Source organism: Myotis daubentonii, chromosome 3, assembly GCF_963259705.1.
Source record: "Myotis daubentonii chromosome 3, mMyoDau2.1, whole genome shotgun sequence".
Classification (NCBI taxonomy): domain Eukaryota; kingdom Metazoa; phylum Chordata; class Mammalia; order Chiroptera; family Vespertilionidae; genus Myotis; species Myotis daubentonii.
In genome coordinates, this window is record NC_081842.1 from 219,514,376 (window position 1) to 219,530,420 (window position 16,045).

At 66.4% G+C, this 16,045-nt stretch overlaps 1 protein-coding gene and 1 long non-coding RNA gene across 3 annotated transcripts; one reads left to right on the forward strand and one right to left on the reverse strand.

The window, feature by feature from the left end:
• Nucleotides 1-4: 4 nt before the first annotated feature.
• On the forward strand, nucleotides 5-10,949 carry LOC132231796 (uncharacterized). The gene is made up of 2 exons (XR_009452142.1): nucleotides 5-286; nucleotides 10,913-10,949. It is a non-coding gene; the product is annotated as an uncharacterized LOC132231796 (long non-coding RNA).
• MIB2 (MIB E3 ubiquitin protein ligase 2) lies at nucleotides 1,311-11,219 on the reverse strand. Of its 2 annotated transcripts, XM_059691563.1 has the most exons (21): nucleotides 11,065-11,219; nucleotides 8,430-8,502; nucleotides 7,892-7,999; nucleotides 7,317-7,586; nucleotides 7,080-7,251; nucleotides 6,151-6,257; nucleotides 5,857-6,051; nucleotides 5,593-5,735; nucleotides 5,403-5,510; nucleotides 4,431-4,535; nucleotides 4,162-4,324; nucleotides 3,943-4,076; nucleotides 3,705-3,853; nucleotides 3,468-3,624; nucleotides 3,228-3,388; nucleotides 3,003-3,129; nucleotides 2,675-2,908; nucleotides 2,152-2,330; nucleotides 1,888-2,069; nucleotides 1,742-1,807; nucleotides 1,311-1,639 (listed from the first exon to the last, which is right to left on the reverse strand). In XM_059691563.1, the coding sequence occupies exons 4-21, from the start codon at nucleotides 7,561-7,563 to the stop codon at nucleotides 1,401-1,403; spliced, it is 2,868 nt and encodes a 955-aa protein (XP_059547546.1). In that variant the 5' UTR covers nucleotides 7,564-7,586; nucleotides 7,892-7,999; nucleotides 8,430-8,502; nucleotides 11,065-11,219; the 3' UTR covers nucleotides 1,311-1,400. The 2 variants fall into 2 exon arrangements, with proteins under 2 accessions (XP_059547546.1, XP_059547547.1); XM_059691564.1 differs by lacking the exon at nucleotides 5,403-5,510.
• Between the last annotated feature and the right edge of the window lie 4,826 nt (nucleotides 11,220-16,045).

Below are 16,045 nucleotides of genomic sequence, written 5' to 3' on the forward strand. Positions count from 1 at the left end.
TGGGGCGGGGGGTGTGGGTGGGGGAGGCGCAAGAAGATACCCGGCTGTCAGGGAGGGACAGACGCCAGGGGCTCAGCATCCAGCAGGGACGGTCAGTTGGGGCCCCAAACGGGCAGGGGTTGAGTGACTGGAGGTTTTTTCCTCAATGGAATCCCCAACCCCCTGGACACGGAATGAGACCCAGGCGTGGAACCTCCGACCAGGCCAGCCCAGGACACGTCCCGCCGGCGCTGGCCGGGCAGGGTCCCCGCTAGAGGGGCGGGGATACGCGGGAGGGACGTGGCAAGTGAGTCCGGCAGCTGAGGGGGGAGAGGCGGGGTAGCGGCTTGGGGGTGGCGCCAGGAGAGGGGGGATCTGCAGGGGTCGCACCGAGAGCTGGTAGAGGCTCGCGGAGGGACCCCATAAGGGACGTGGGGTGCGGTGCGCAGGGGCAGGGGCTGCGGGGAGCTAGGAATCCCCCATTGGGCTCTCTCCCAGCAGAGCCAGGCCCAGGGCCCAATTCGGAGTGGTCCTGGGTGGGAGGTGGGAGACACTGAGGCCGGAAGACTCGACGGGGCGGCCTTCAGACTGAGCTGGGGTGAGGCCAGCCAGGCAGGGTGTTGGCAAAGGCGCCCCTCGGCTGGGGGAACGGGGGGGGGGGGGTGCGTAGACTGAGGGGGGAGGAGAGGGCTGGGAGCTGGAGGGGGCTCTGGCTGGCAGAGGGGTGGGAGGATTGGGCCAGACGAGGCCGAGGGTCCGGGCCCTCCCCGTTCTCCATCCAGGCCTCGAGCCCAGAGTGACAGCCGTGCGCCGGCCAGCGGGGTCAGCGCCAAGAGCCTGGTGAGCAGCCGCCAGGCTCCGGGGGAGCGTCTGGGGTGGTTCTTGGAAAGCGCTGCCGCCGGGCCCAGCTGGAGCAGCGTCCCCTCTGCGTGGCTAAGTATTTGCCCGACAAAGCCGCCCTCCCGCCCCGCGCCCGGCCCTCTCCTCTTCCTGGACCCTGCGGGCCCCTCCCCTGCCCTGCTTATCCTGGGCCCGAACTCAGCAAGAAGCGGCCCTGCTGTGGCCCAAGCCCGTCTCCAGGACCCGCCCAGGAGGAAGGGGGAGGGGCCGGGGGTCGCGAGAGGCGGCCTGGGCCCGGAAGGTTTCTCTGCCGGTGGCTGGCGTCTGGGCCCGGGAGCCCTGGGACGGGCAGGACACGTGAGGCGGGACGTCTGGCCGAAGCGCAGGCCACAGCTGGGCTCGGGGCGGAGGGGCGGGACCGCTGGTGTTTCTGTCCGGGAAGAACCGAGACCCGCCCGCGCCCCTCTCCCCAAAGACGGGCACCAGGCGGCCAAGTTCGTGACTCTTTTTATAAAACAGGGGGCGGGGGGCTCTCGAGGGCGATGGTGGACGTGGCCCCAGAGCAGGAGGGCGGGGCGCGGCTACACGAAGATCTGGATGCGGTCGCGGACGGGCTGGCGGCAGATGGGACAGGCGCTGAGGGCGGCGCCGCAGGACGCGCAGGCGCCGTGGCCGCACTGGAACACGAGGCGGATGTGGCTGTCGATGCAGATGGGGCAGGTGATGCGCTCTTCCATCTGCCGGTAGCGGCTCTGCAGCTCCTCCACCAGCTGCCGCGGCGGGCCGGGCGCGAGGGCCGCGCTGGCCACCTCCGTGCCGTCTGCGGCGGGATCAGGCGCGGGCCGTGGGGGTTAGAGCGGGACGGGACGGGACGGGGGGGGGGGGGGGGGCCCGAGTTTGCTCCTCCCGCCCACCGACCCACCTGCCCGCAGCTTCTTGCTGATGAGCACCTGGCACCTGATGCACTTCTTCATCCTGCGCGCGCATTCTGCGGGGGGAGGGCGCCGTTGGGCGGGGCCGCGCCGCCCCCTCCTCCTCCTCACCCCGCGCCCCGGGGGCCGCACTCACCCTCGCACACGGTGCGGTGCTGACACGGGGAGAACAGCACCAGCAGGGCCAGCTCAGAGCACACCAGGCACTCGGCGGCCTCCGGCCCTGCAGGCACGGCCACGTGCGGGTTGGACGCAGAGCTGGGGGTGCTGAGCACCGGCCTGGGGCCTGGGGCCGCGCCCCCGCCCGCCTGCCGCTCCCTGCAGGTGGAGGGGGGGCTTGACAGGGCCCAGGCCGCGGGGTGCCGCCCCACCACGCCCACCTCGCCCCGCCCCGGCTCACCGGAAGCGCTGGGCACAGCCCTGCAGGGCCTTGAGAACGCGGCCCTCCACAGCCAAGTCCAGCGGGGAGCGACCGCGGTGGTTGGCGTAGCTCACGTCCGCGCCCTCCAGCGCCAGGAAGCAGGCGACTGCGGCGCCCACCGTCAGTTCTGCGCTGGCTGGGAGGCCCGAGGCCTGCAGCTGGGGGCAGACAGAGGCTGGAAAGGCTGGCAGGCCTCAAGGGAGCACCAGCTGCCCCAAGCAGGGGCAGAGGGGAGGCGGCAGGGAAAGCCCCTGAGGGAGGGGTGAATGCTGAGACACCCCCATCCCCTTTCCAGGCTGCTCAGGGGCACAGAATCGCAGGGATGCAGGCCACACTAGGTGACAGGACAGAAGACACCTCCTGCAAACGGCTGACCTGGGGGCTACCACCCCCCCCAGGGCCTGGCTCCCAGGAAGCACCCTCAGAGGGAGTGGGCAGTCACTCAGGTCCTGCAGCCAGGTGCACGGCCCACCTCTCCAGCCCCAGCCCCACACCTGCTCACCCTGGATAGCAGCTGCAGAGTCCCCGGGTCCCCCCGGGCCCCATCGGCCGCCAGGGGCTGCAGCTGGTGCCGCTGCAGGGCCACATGCAGAGCCGTGTCGCCCTCCTCGTCCTCGGCGTTGACGCTGCAGCCAGCGTCCACCAGCAGCGGCACCAGCCCCACGTGGGCCTGCTGCACGGCCAGGTGCAGCGGGGACTGGAGCTTACGGTTTCGAACATTCACATCACAGCGGCCCTGGGCGGGGCGGGGGGGGGGGGGGGGCACAGACTCAGCCTGGGGCCGCCGTGGACCCTGACTCCCACCCCGGCAGCGGGGGCTCTGTCCTCACCTCTTGGATGAGAATCTGGGCCACCTCCCGGTGGTTGTTGAGGGCGGCCAGGTGCACGGCCGTGAAGCCATCCTCCTTCTTGGCGTCCACCAGCTGCCGCGCCCAGGCCAGGATCCTCCTGACCGCTCTGTGGAGCAGGGAGGTGTCTGGGTGGCGGGGGCTCCCAGAGTGGCCCAGCAGCGTGGCGGGCGCCTGCTCCGGGCTGGGTGCCCACCCCAAACTCACAGCGTGTGGCCCTTGAGGGACGCGTGGTGCAGCAGGGTGAAGCCCTGGCTGTTGGTGGCGGTGACATCGATGCCCGGCACCTCCGTGAGGACCTCCACGATGCCACTGGCGCCGGCGCCCGCAGAGATGGCATAGTGCAGGGGCGTGTTGGCCTGGGCGTCCTGTCGGTGGTGGGCCAGCGGTCACTTGGCGGCAGGGCTCTTTGACCCCAGGGATAGGACCGGGGGACCCCGCACTCACTGGCAGGTTGACGTCACAGCCCAGCTCACACAGGGCCCTCACCACCTCCAGGAAACCCCTCTGCACCGCCACGTGCAGTGCCGTGCTCTGCGTGTCGTTCAGAGCATTGGGCTGGCACCCCGCAGCCAGGAGCAAGCGGGCCGCCTCGGGCTGGTTCCTGATGGAGAGGAGGCGGGAGGGTGCTGTGCCCACTGGCAGAACTGCGGGCCCCGCCCCCACCGAGCCGCCAGGCCTCACCCCAGGGCTGCGTAGTGCAGAGCCGTGTTGCCCTGGTCATCGGGCAGGTCCACGCCCGCCCGGGCCTGCAGCAGCAGGCGCAGCAGCTCCACCTGGCCCAGGTAGGCAGCCACCTGCAGGGCCGTCCTGCCCTGGTTCTTGCTGTCCACCTGCGGGAGCACTGCTGGTCAGTTCCTGGCCCCTGCTCCCCGCCCTGGGGTGGGCCAAGCCTGGGACGAGGGTGGGTCCAGGAGCCTGCCTGCTCGGGGTGTCTCCGCAGCAGGTCCAGCGCCCGGGCCACGCTGCCCAGGGCCGCCTCCACCACCAGCCGCCCGGGGTGCTCCAGGTCGCTCTTCTGGGCTCGAAGCTTGTCCAGGACGACGCTCAGGGAGCCTGCAGGGGAGGGGCAGGGGGAGAGGTGAGGCAGGGGCCAGGGCAGCACCCCCCTCACACAGGCGGCCGCTGCTGGGTCCCGCACTTTTGTTCTCCCGGGCGCGCTCAGCCACGTCCAGGTTGGCGTCCTCTTCAGGCCGATAGGCCAGCAGGCAAGAGGGGCTGAAGGTCCACAGCTGACCGCCGACCGCCACACGCAGGTTCCCGTCTCCGAAAACCTTCACCACCTTCCCGACTTGGCCCAGGGCCTGAGGAGAGGGGCGTCACAGGCCGGTCTCCCTGCGGGTGAGGGAGGACAGGGAGGAGGGGAGGCGAGGGGAGGGAGGAAGGGGGAGGGGAGGGAGGGGGTCTCACAGGCGCCATGTCATCTGTCCACTCGCCATGCCCAGCCTGCAGCCGCTTCACCGTGTCCAGGTCGTCCATGACCCGCACCACGTCGCCCGCCCAGAAGGAGTGGTGCTGAGAGAGAGAGGCCGGTGAGGGGCCCTGACCATGTGGCTGCTCCACAGGATAGGCCAGCCTGAACTTGACCCTAACCCCTGACCAGAAACACAACCGAAGGGTCTGGCTGGACAAGGCCACTGGTGACCAGGGCAGCCTTGGGTAGCTCAGTCCCTGTGCCCCAGGGGTGACAGCTGAAGAGGCAGCAGCGGATCCAGACCAGACAAACCAGCTCTCGGCAGGTGGGACACCCAGGACAGGCCTGTCCTGCACAGATGGGGAGCAGGCAGCGTGGCCATGGCCAGAGCAGAAGGCGTGGGGTGTGGCCCCAGCATGACCAGGGGCAGGGCCAGAGCAGGAGACGGACCAGGGCCCATTCCCCACCCATAAACGCCCCCTTGTTCCCTCACCTGCATGTGACTCGCTCTAAACTGTCTCATGACCCCACACACCCTCCTTGGAGGCCCCTCAGGTCCTGAGCTGGTGACAGCACATCCCCCTCCTTGGCACCCACTCCTTCCCAGGGCCCCCATCTGTGGACGTCCCCCTCCCAGCTGGGAAGTCCTGCTTCGAGGTGCCCCTTCCCAGCCCGCCGCCGTGGGCCAAGCACCACCCTCTGTCCTTGGGCCTTCCCGTACCGTCACCATCCCACACGCTCCCCACGCAGCGCCCACGGGCACGGGAGAAAGTAAAGCCACCACGTGGCTCCTGCCCGTGGAGCTGTGGTGGCTTCCTCGGGCTCTGCCCAGCTGCCAGCGCTGCGCCTGGCCCTCCTCCGTCTCTTCACACCTGAACCCCCTAAGCCCTCTCCTCCTCCTCAGGGATGAGCAGGTCCACGGAGGGGTGTGGAGGGAATGGACAGGGCTCGCCCCGCCCCCCATGCACCTTGGTGAGAGCCCCCGGGTGGAAGGTCCAGCGGGTCTCGTGGCTGAACTGCACGCGCACGTCCCCGCGGTCGGTGATGCGGTGCACGGTGCCGGTCTGTCCCAGGAACTGTGGCGGTCGTGGAGGCTGTGGCTCGGGGTCCAGGGAAGGGGGAGGGGAGGGCACAGGGCTAGCGGGCGGGGCAGCTCACCTCCGCCATCCTGGGGTTCCACCCGCCATGGCCTTCCTGCATCTCCCTCAGGACGTCTGTGTCCAGCAGACACGTGACCTTGTCCCCGGGCTGGAAGGGCTGGCCGTCAGCACTCACCCGGCGCTGCAGCTCTGCGGGCTTGCCTGGAGGCAGGCGCAGGCCCAGCTCAGGCGGCACCCCCACACCCCGGGCCCACCCCCAGAGACCCCAGCCCAGCCCACCCCACACAGGTTCGGCCAGGCCGGACGGCCGGGCGGCCCTTACCCAGCCTCGGGAGGTGGTCCTTGTAGTAGAAGCCGCCGGCCGCCTCGCCCACACACTTGAGGTCCACCTTGCCCTTGTGCCCCACACGGTACACGTTGGTGGTGCCATCGGCCCACGTGACGCTGGCCACGCTCCGGCCCGTCTCCACGTCCCAGCCACGGATGTCCACCACTCGGCCTGGCTTCCCATCCCCTCCTGGAGACAGTGCCCCACCAGCCGGCTAAGCCCGTGCCCCGAGGCCCAGCCACAGCCAGTGCCAGCCCAGCCCCCACCTCCCACCTGGACCCCACTCACCGTCCTGTGAGCCCCACTCCCAGTCGGGGCCCCGCACCACCTTGGCCCCCTGGAAGATGCCCCTCAATGGGATCCGTGGGAGGCCCTGGCGGGGACTCAGTGTGACCCTGCAAGAGAGTGTGACCTGGGCCATGCACGGTGGCGGTGACGGTACCGGCCACTGCCCTGCCCAGCCTCGCTCCCGGCGCCCAGGGCCCAGGACGGCTGCCCAGCAGTTCTGGACCCTCCACACTCGGCCTGGAGCCTGCTGACCATGTTCCTCCAGGGGCCTCCCCGATGCACCCCAGGCCCCCCCAAGGGCCTGGTCCAGGGAGGGCCAGCCTGGGCAATGAAGGAAGGCAATGCAGGCTCGGCCACAGGTGCCCAGACAGCTGACCCTGCGCTGTCTCTGGCCACATGTGGGCGTGTGAGTGTCAAGGACACAGGGAACAGGGACGGTCTCTCTGGGTGCCCCCAACCCAGCAGCCTTGTCCCCAGCGTAATCTCGCCCCCCCCAACCCCATCACAGCAAAGAGGCTCCCAGCCAGACCACAGCTCCTGCCCCGTGTGCCTTGGGGCTGGCCCAGCGTGGGCTGCCCACTGCCAAGCCCAGGACCTCCACAGAGGATGCTGGCTGCAGGGCCACACAGGCCACAGGCCACCTCAGTGCCCGCCATGGCTACACTGGGGAGCCACGCCTGGCTCTGGGGGTGGCACCAGGACCATGGCACCACCTGCTCAGTGGACATAGTCGCCTTCCCCAGCGGACGGAGGCCAGAGTGACCATGACTCGGCCATTCTTCAGGGAAATGGCCCAGAAAGGCCTGCCCTGCCCCTGGGGAAGTTAGCAGAGGCAACTCCGGAACTGCGGGCCGAGGGCTGTCGGTGTCGGAGGCGCTGGCCAGGGTCGCCTGCACCGCGGCAGCCTGGCGGCAGGGGCGCAGACTCACGGGCGGGAGTGGGCCGTCTCGTAGCGCTCGAAGGCGTGCGCCAGGTCGTGCTTGTTGTTGAGGTAGCACTGCGTGCACAGGTCGTAGTCCGCACAGACGCGGCACTTCCAGCGCATGCCCCGCAGCCCGTGCTTCTTGCAGCAGTCACAGATGATGTTGGGGTGCCGCACGCCTGGGGGCGGGGCAGGGTCAGGGGGGGTGGGCGCGCCCCGCCCCCCGCCCGGCCCGCGCACGCACCGATCTGGGCGTTGTCATAGAGCAGCAGGTCGTGCGCGCCCTGGTAGCCCGCGCGGTAGTTGGTGCGGGTGCCGTGGTCCCACTGCACGACCACGGTGCGGTCAGGGGTCGAGGGGCTGCCATGGCGGCCGAGCTCCACCACCGTGCCTACGCCGCCCTCGCCGCCGTCCTGCTGGCCCCACTTCCAGTCCACGCCCCGCACCACGCGCATGCCCACCTGCACGCCCGCCTGGGGGTCTGGGTCCATGGTGGGCGGCGCTGCTCCGGGACCTGCAGGCAGAGGGCACCCTCAGGCCACAGTGGGGCTGCCAGGGAAAGCGGGCAGGCACCCAGCGAGAGGGAGGGATGCGGGGAGAAGCGTGGTGGACACGCGGGCTGGGGACCGCAGGAGGCCCGCAGCCCACGGAGGGGTGGGGGCAGCCGGGGAGAGCAGCCTAACGGTGGGGGTGGCACGTCCTGGGGGTGGGTGGGCCCCTTGAAGGGTCCCTCCAGCTGCCCCGAGACTCGCCCTGTGGTGACTCGGGTGGGGGGCATCCCCAGGAGAGGACGTGGACCCCTGGGACCAGGGGACAAACCTGGCAGGGGAGGTCCCCTCAGCACGTGGCCACTAGGAGGCCCAGTGCTGGGTGTTCAGGATCGAGTGGACTTGGCTCCAGGCAGCAGTGGAAGGTCAGACAGCAAAGCTGACGGAGCAAACAGACGGTGCAGTGACTGACGGGTGGACGGCTGCCGCTCAGAACGGCTGCTCCTGGGGACACCAGAGACTGAAAGGGCGGGGCCCACCCGCCCGGTTTGCAGTCAGCTCGTCCCGCGAAGGGCTTGCACCTGCCCCGTGAAAAGGGCACCCGCCTCAGCGAGCAGAGCAGACACCCCAGAGAAAACACTGGACCAGGGGCCCCCCCAACAGCCAAACCACACGGGCTGATCGCCAGGCCGCTGCTGGCGGTGTGTGCCCGCCACGGCCCCGTTTACAGAAAGGCCACCAACAGGACAAGCAAATGCAGGCGCTGGAGGGGGGGTGGGGGGGCGGAGGCAGAGGCAGAAGTGGCCCTGGGGCCCCAGGCCCAGGGAGGTGCTACCCCCTGACCTGCAAGTAGATACATGCCTGCTCACCTGGAACGCTGGGCTCACCGTGACCTGTGCCCCGCTACACGCTCCTCCAGAGGCTCTTGCGCAACATGAAGGCCTGGAAGACAGTTGAGAGAGGAGCCTCGGGACCTGCAGGAGAGGCTGAGGGGTCCCTGGGAGGTGAGGCGGCCACCACTCCGTTCCGGGGAGTGTGCCTGTGGGGTGCGCAGGACCTCACGTGGGGTCAGGGCTCTGCAGGGGGAAGGCGTGGTGGGCACCAGGGCAGGGCTGGGTGCAGCCGGACAACTGCCCAGCACCGGGCACTGAGGCCAGTCCAGAGAGGGAGGCCACATCCCCCTGCCCCCGGCCCTGCTCCCGGGCCTGGCTCTGCGGCACCCCCAGCCCGACACTCGGCCCTCCGGGCCTGGCCAGCTCAGGGAACACCGGCCCGGCTGAGGCCGCTGACGGGCAGTGAGGAGAGGCAGTGGCCAGGCTTCCCTGCCCGACTCCTGCTCCAGCAGCAGCAGGGGCCCACCCTCTGCCCCACCCACTCTGAGACCTGCATCCAGCACAGGGTGGGAGGGTCCTGGGTCCGTGCGCAGCCTGAGGGTCCAAGCGCAGAACCTTCGTAGTCTCAGGGTACGAGCTGCTCGGCCAGTCCCCTTCCTCGCGGGCAGAGTCCCCGTGGGGGCGCCTTCCTCCCCAGCCGGGGCCTCTGGGGCTTCCACAAACAGGGGGACGTTTTGAAAAGGACGAGCCCCTCTGACCGACAACTGATCAGGAGCCTTTCCCCAGAAATGCCACTCCGTGCTGGTCTGCCCGGAGCTCGCCCCCTGGGCCACGCCCCTGCCGTCTGCCCTCCCCTCCCCTGTGATCTCCACCAAGATGACCGCCCAGGCCCCAGGCTGCTGCGGGCTCCAGCCAGGAGCACAGCCCCCAGGCCACTGCAGCCAAAGGGCCCACATCAGGAGTGACCCCTGAGAACCTCCGACTGGGCCTGGTGCCAGCACCCGGCAAGGGGGAGGGTCCTGGGCAGCCACCGTGGCAGTCGGGCATGGCAGGCCACCACGGGTGGCCTCAGGGCCTCCACCAGCAGCTGCCGCTCGCTCTGACTCCGGCCCTCACACCCTCCCCGCCCGATGCACCTGCTGAGCTGCAGTTGGACAGGGCAGCCTCTTTCCCAGCGACAGACAAGGGTGGACGCCTGGGCCCAGCTGACGCTCCTGCTGGCAGAAGCTTCCCCACTGCAGAGCCCAGAAACTGGCCCCACCCCGAGAGAAAGAACTCAGGCAGCCTCACTGGTGTGGCTCAGTGGATAGAGCGTCCGCCTGAGGACTGAAGGGTCTCGGATTTGATTCTGATCAGGGCACAGGCCCGGGTTGTGGGCTCGATCCCCAGTAGGGGGCGTGCAGGAGGCAGCCGATCCATGATTCTCATCACTGATGTTTCTCTCTCTCTCTCTCTTTTCCTTTCTGAAATCAATAACAATTTATTTTTTTTAAAAAAAAACGAACTCAGGCAGGAAAGGACCCCAGTGCCATTAGCCAGTGCTGTGGCCAGACAGGGTGGCATGCCCTGGGGGCTCGGCCCAGCCTGCTGGCAGCCACACCTGCCTGTCTGCTGGCCCCCGGGTCCCCGCCATGTGCTGCAGGACCATCTCCAACAAGCCATGGGGCAGGGGCACCCCGAGCAGGGCCCTGCCCTCAAGGGTGGGCACAGAATGGAGAGTGGGGTGGGGGCCTGGCAGGACCTGTGAAATCAGGGCCAGGCCTCACTCGGCTGGCGAATGGCTGCCTGTGGGCCGCGGGGTAGGGTTTCCAGGGCGCCTCCGGCCAGTACCTGATGTCTTCACACCCGGTATTTTTAGCTCAGCAGACAGTTCTCCAGCCCCCGGCCAGGAAACCACCCCCCCTCAGGGCTGACCCTCTCGGGAGCCCACATGTGACACCCCCAGGTCGGGGCACTAACCATGGGTCCCCCCCACCCCTCACCTCTCTTGCCCAGACTAACACCCCTTGAGGACAGTGGAGAACAGGAGGGTCCTGTTCTGGGGCCCCCGCGGCCTGAGAGCCTTCCTGTCACCGCCCCTCCACACCCCACCCCGGGGTCTTGGGGTCTGCCCTCCGCTTCAGCGTGGCATCACCTGGAGCCTGAGCAGGGCCTCCAGCAACGCCTGCCCGCTGCCCCCTCCTCCACACCTGCCACAGCGATGGGGCGCCCGTCCCCCCGGCCTCAGAAGCACCAGCACCCGAGGCCCCTCGTGAGGCGGGCCGGGTGTGCTCCAGGCCTCTCCACCGCTTTCCTCCACCCACGTCCCTGCCCGGCCTTTATCGCCGTCCACCCTGGAGCCCAGCACATGGCCAACTGGCCTCCACCTGACACCGGGTCCTGGGGTCCGAGTTCACCCCCCACCTCGGGAGGCCCCACCAGGGTGCGTGCGGAGGGTCAGCAGCCGGGAGGGGCCAGGAAGGGGGCCCCATTCCAGTGGGGACTTCCCCCAGAGTCACTTCTTTTTCTTCCTTTACCAGAAACACTGTGCTCGGCCAGCTGCCCCGGAGGCCACAGGCCGGGCGCCCAAACCCACCCAGAGGCTGTCGCTGCGAATGTCGGCCACGACTCGCAGGCTGCCAGGGCGTCAGGACTCGTGTGACGGTCGTGCTGCAGCAAAACCGGAACTCACCTCAGAACACACACCGGCCTGGCGCCAGCGAACCGGCCATTTCGCTTCCAGTTCCTGGGCCTCAAACTTGCTCAGCCACCAAGACGTCCTACTGGGAACCGGGAGCGATCGCCAGCACAGACCACAGCCACCCCAGCTGGCAGCCAGCCAGCCAGCCTGCAGAAAAATGGATGAAAAGCTGGTTTCAGCCCCACCAGCGTGCGCAGTGGGTGAGCGTCCACCTGTGAACCAGGAGGTCAGGGTTCGATTCCCGGTCGGGGCACAGGCCCGGGTTGCGGCTCGGTCCCCAGTGGGGGGCGAGGAGGAGGCAGCCGATCGGTGATTCTCTCTCATCATGGATGTCTGTCCCCGTCTCCCTCTCCCTGTTTCTGAGATCAACAAACATAATACACATTTAAAGGCGGTTTCCCAGTTGCAGCCTTTACCGCAACCAGACAAGTGGCCTGGGTCCGCTGTGTCGGGGGGCAAAGCTCTTCACAAACCGGCCGCCGGACCGTGTACAAGTGAGCTGTTCCCCTACTTGTGAACCTTCTACTGGGAAAAACGTAAAAGCTGTGGGGACTAAATCACTTTTTTTTTAAAAAAAAAAAGGTGATCACATTTGCCCAGGAGTTGGGCGGACAGAGGCAGCCACTCCTCTCCCTGCACCCCTAGCCCTGCTGCTGCTGCTGCAATCAGCGCCCGGGGTGGACGATCAACAGGCGCCTGTCGGGGCGGCCTGGCTGAGACAGTGGACAGGCTGCGGGGGGCGGGGCGAGGGGGGAGCCCAGACCGGACCCGCGTGAGGCCTGCGGGGGGGGGGGGGGGGGAGGGCCAAAGGAAGGGCAGGGTGGCCGCCAGCAGGTGGAAGCCTGCAGACGGAGGCCCGCGCCCCCGCCCTGCACCGGCGGCTGGCGGCTGGGATGGCGATAGTCAGGCCACAGAGCAATGGCCAGGGCGCCCGCCGGGCAGGCCCGGGTTTGCCAAGCTCCGCACGCGGCGCCCGCCGGGAGTCTGTCTGGCACCTTCGCCTGTTTCTTCAATTGGCTCTGGACGCGGGGGGCGGCGGGGATCATCTATCAGCACCGCCCCCCGGGCCCCTCCCCAACACACACTCACAAGCAAGCAGCGCCCAGACATGGCACCCGCAGGCCGGTCGGGAGCGCACCTGCCCCGCCGGCCAGACCCCCGCCGCCCGCCGCCCGCCGCCCGCCCGCCGGGCTGCAGCCGGATGCGTGGAGACCCGGGCGCCTGCACGGAGCTCAGCGCCAGCCCCGACCCGGCGGCGGCGGGAGGGCGCAGCGAGCACCCGGCGGGCGGGCGGGGCGGGCTGTCTGCTCCAGGCTGCGCGCTGTCCACCTGCCGCGCCCGGGTCCTCCCGTCCGGCTGCGCTCCCTGCGGTCCGGGGCCGCCTGGAGCGAAGCCGGGGGGCGGGCAGCCGCGGCCCCGCAGACGTCAGGGCCCCGCACTGCGCCCTGGCCGCCGGCGCCCGCCCGCAGGGGGCAGCGGGGGCGCCGCGCCGGGCGGGCTGGACAGGACAGGACAGGACGGGGCCGGCGCCCACCCCGAGGCGGACCCCGCCTCGCCCTCCCGGGGCCGCCCCGCCCCCTGTCATTCCATCTCCTTCCTCGGGAAGTCGCCCAGGCCCCGGGCGGCGGACTGACCCCGGCCCCGGCCGCGGGGCCACCACCGCCGACCCCTCCACTTGCCCGGAAGTTTGCGTCCCGCGGCGGGAGCTCGGGGACCTGAGGAGCCGGAGTCTGTCAGCCGCCGGCCGGCCCGCGGCCCCTCAGCTCCTCAGCACCGGCCCGCCGGGCCACCCCGTCACCGCGCCCGCGCCCACCGGCCGCGGCTGCCGAAGCCCCCAGCGCTCGGGCTCCTGGGGCCGCCGCACGGCCTGCCGGGAGTTGTAGTCCACAGCCCGCCGGCGCCGGGATCGGGGGCGGGTCTGAACCACAACTCCCAGGAGGCCCCGCGGCGGCGCTGACGCTCCGGCTGCTGGGGGAGCTGCGGGCGAGCGGACGGGGGTGACAGAGGGACCCCAGGTCCCGCAACGATGGGAAGAGGCCTGCTTCCCCGGGAAGAGCTGGGACTCCAGCTTGGCTCTGCACCGCCGCGGACGCTGGGCGCGTTCGCGTTGGGCAGCGTGGGACGCACGTCAGAGGACTGCGGTGGCCTCAGGGACTGTCGCCACGCCCGCCGGGGACAGGGGCCGAGCGGCGTGTGCCCGAACGGGAAGGGGTCGGGGTCACCAGGGCCGAGCACGCGCGGGGACGGAACTGGGCACCAGGGGACTAAAGCCCGAGTATCCGATCCGGGCAGCGCGCGGACCAGGGGTCAAGCTCTTCCGCCCGGGGGCGGGGGCTGAACCGGAAGTGCGTCACGGATGGGCGGGTCGCCCTCGCCGACCCTACGTGGCGCTCTAGGGTTCGGAGACGCGTTCCGTTGCCGGGAGACGGAGGCTGCGGATGCCGGGGTGTCTGTCTGCAGCATCTTTGACCACCCTGGCCCTTGGGACGCTGAGATGAGGCGTGGTCACGGCAACTCTTGTTGTAAAATCAAAGTAAGCCCAGTGCAGGGCTTTAATTCACGCAGAACGGAGGACATCGTAAAAGTCACTGTCTCTCGTGTGCTCCGCAGAGGCAAATCCTTTCAACTCTTGTAGCTTTTCCTGCGACCGGAACCTCCATGTTTCTAAACCAGAAGCTGCTAGTCCCTTGTGTTTAGACATTTCTGTGGACTTCCAGATAGTCAGTGAGAACTTTATCTGCAAACAACCCCGCCACCTCCGCCCCCCCCACCCCGCCATGGCCACGTGACCTCCCTACCCATTAGGATTACATCACCTGTCCGGTGCTGGCTGCTCTGCTACCTGTTATTGCATACAACCCTGCCTCCGTTCTTACACAGTAATTTCTTTTTCTTTTGAGTTAATACCTGGTCCTTTTTCTTTTCTGTTTTTGCCTTAGTGTTTTTCTTATGCCTAGAATTTTACTAACTCATACCTAATTTTTTCCCAAGGCTCTAACATCTTTGCCACATGCCTATTGATAACGTTTTCCAAAGGCTCAGACACATTCTATTTAATTCCTGGAGACCTCTCTCTAGAGCCCGCCCCCCCCCCCACGTCCTCCTACTCCAATCCAGACTGATTGCTTCCGAGACCATGCATAGCTGTCATCTTGTGCTTTCTCTGGTCATCCTGCTAACTCGGCCTTTCCCCTGTGCTGGAGTCTGTTTCCTGGAATCTGTGCTGACCCCCTCCTTGGTCTGCTCTCTCGTTTTACTGAAGTCAGCCTCTAGTAGCTTCCTGGGAAGGGTCCATATCTGAAGTGTGTTTATTCTACTCTCACTCTGATAGTTTGGCAGGGTATAGAATTCTAGGTTGGAAATGCTTTTCCTTCAAGGTATTTGAAGTCAGGGTTTTTTTTTGTTTTTTCCTTCAGCTGCCAGGGCCGCAGTTGAAAACTCTAAAGCCGTACTAATTCCTAACGATTTGTATGGGATATGTTTGTTCTCTGAGAAAGCGTTTAGGATCTTATCTTTATCCTCAGTGTTGCCAAGTGTCACAATACACCTCGATGTGGACCTTTCTACCCATGGATCTACACACACAGTTGTCTTTTTCATCCCAGAGGCTCATGTCCATCTACTTGGGAGTTGTTTTTTTTTTTAAATACATATATATATATATATGTGTGTGTGTATATTATTGTATATATTATTGATTTCAAAGAGAGAGAGGAATAGAAACATCAATGATGAGAGAGAATATTGATCGGCTGCCTCCTGCATGTCCCCCCCCCCCCCACCCCACTGAGGATCGAGCCAGCAACCCGGGCATGTGCCCTGACCGGGAATTGAACCATGACCTCCTGGTTCATAGGTCGACACTCAATCACTGAGCCATGCCAGCTGGGCTCCTTAATTCATTTTTGTTAAAAAAAAAAATTGGCCCTAACCGGTTTGGCTCAGTGGATAGAGCGTCGGCCTGTGGACTGAAAGGTCCCAGGTTCGGTTCCGGTCAAGGGCATGTACCTTGGGAGCTGGTTGATGTTTCTCTCTCATCGATGTTTCTAACTCTCTATCCCTCTCCCTTCCTCTCTGTAAAAAATCAATAAAATATATATTTTAAAAAAATTGTTATTGATTTGTGAGAGAAAAACATCAATTTGTTGTTACATTTAGTTATGCATTTGTTGGTTGATTCTAGTATGTGTCCTGACCAGAGGCGAACCCCACAACCTTGGAGTATTGGGATGACGCTCTAACCCACTGAGCTACCCCGCCAGGGCCTACAAATTTGTTTTAGTTAAATTGTGGGACACTGGTCAGTGTCTGCTGAGACCTGGAGAGTTGCTGGATGGTTTGGAAACACACATCGGGCTCTCATCTCTTCCCTTTCTGAGTTCATGTTTACTCTCCCTGATTCCACACACACAGTATGTTCTTCATACGTGCATTTTTCTCAGTTTAATTACAGATTCTTCAAAGCCTTTCTCCTGCTCTCTGCGTTGGCTCTCCCATCCCGGTTCCTTCTCTCCACTTGCTCTGGTCTGTCCACTTCCAGGCGGAAGCTTTCCTCGAATGTCTGGCGAGCCTTCTTTCCCTGTTGCAATCTGAGAGCGAGACACTGTGTTAGGGAGGATCGAGCCCCACGGACAGTGTCAGAAAACCTTCCAATAAAAGTGTCTGAGACAAGACCGAGGCTGGGTCTTCTCTCAGGCAGAGGGGGTCCAGGGCTGGCCCCTCCACAGGGGACTCCAGAAGGAGGAGTCGGGAGGTGCACCTACCACCAGCATCCCATCGGCCAGAACTTGGCGCACACACAGCTGCAAGGGAAGCTGGGATGTGTGGTTTTTCAGACGACCTACCCCGGCACGCTAGTGGTGAAATCACTAAGAAAGGAAGGAAGAATGGATATGGGGGACAAAGGCAGTCTTAACAGCTGGGTGGGCGCCCTGCTCACCTGGGCAGGGCTCAGCATCCCTGGGCCACCGCG

Excerpts from the sequence above, each read along its gene's own strand:
- MIB2 (XM_059691563.1), bottom strand. The coding sequence starts at position 7,563 with ATGGACCCAGACCCCCAGGCGGGCGTGCAGGTGGGCATGCGCGTGGTG. Across the intron at positions 4,325-4,430 it reads GGACAGATGACATGGCGCCT|GCCCTGGGCCAAGTCGGGAA; the intron begins GTGAGACCCCCT and ends CCCTCTCCTCAG. Across the intron at positions 2,909-3,002 it reads CCCAGATTCTCATCCAAGAG|GGCCGCTGTGATGTGAATGT; the intron begins GTGAGGACAGAG and ends CGCCCCGCCCAG.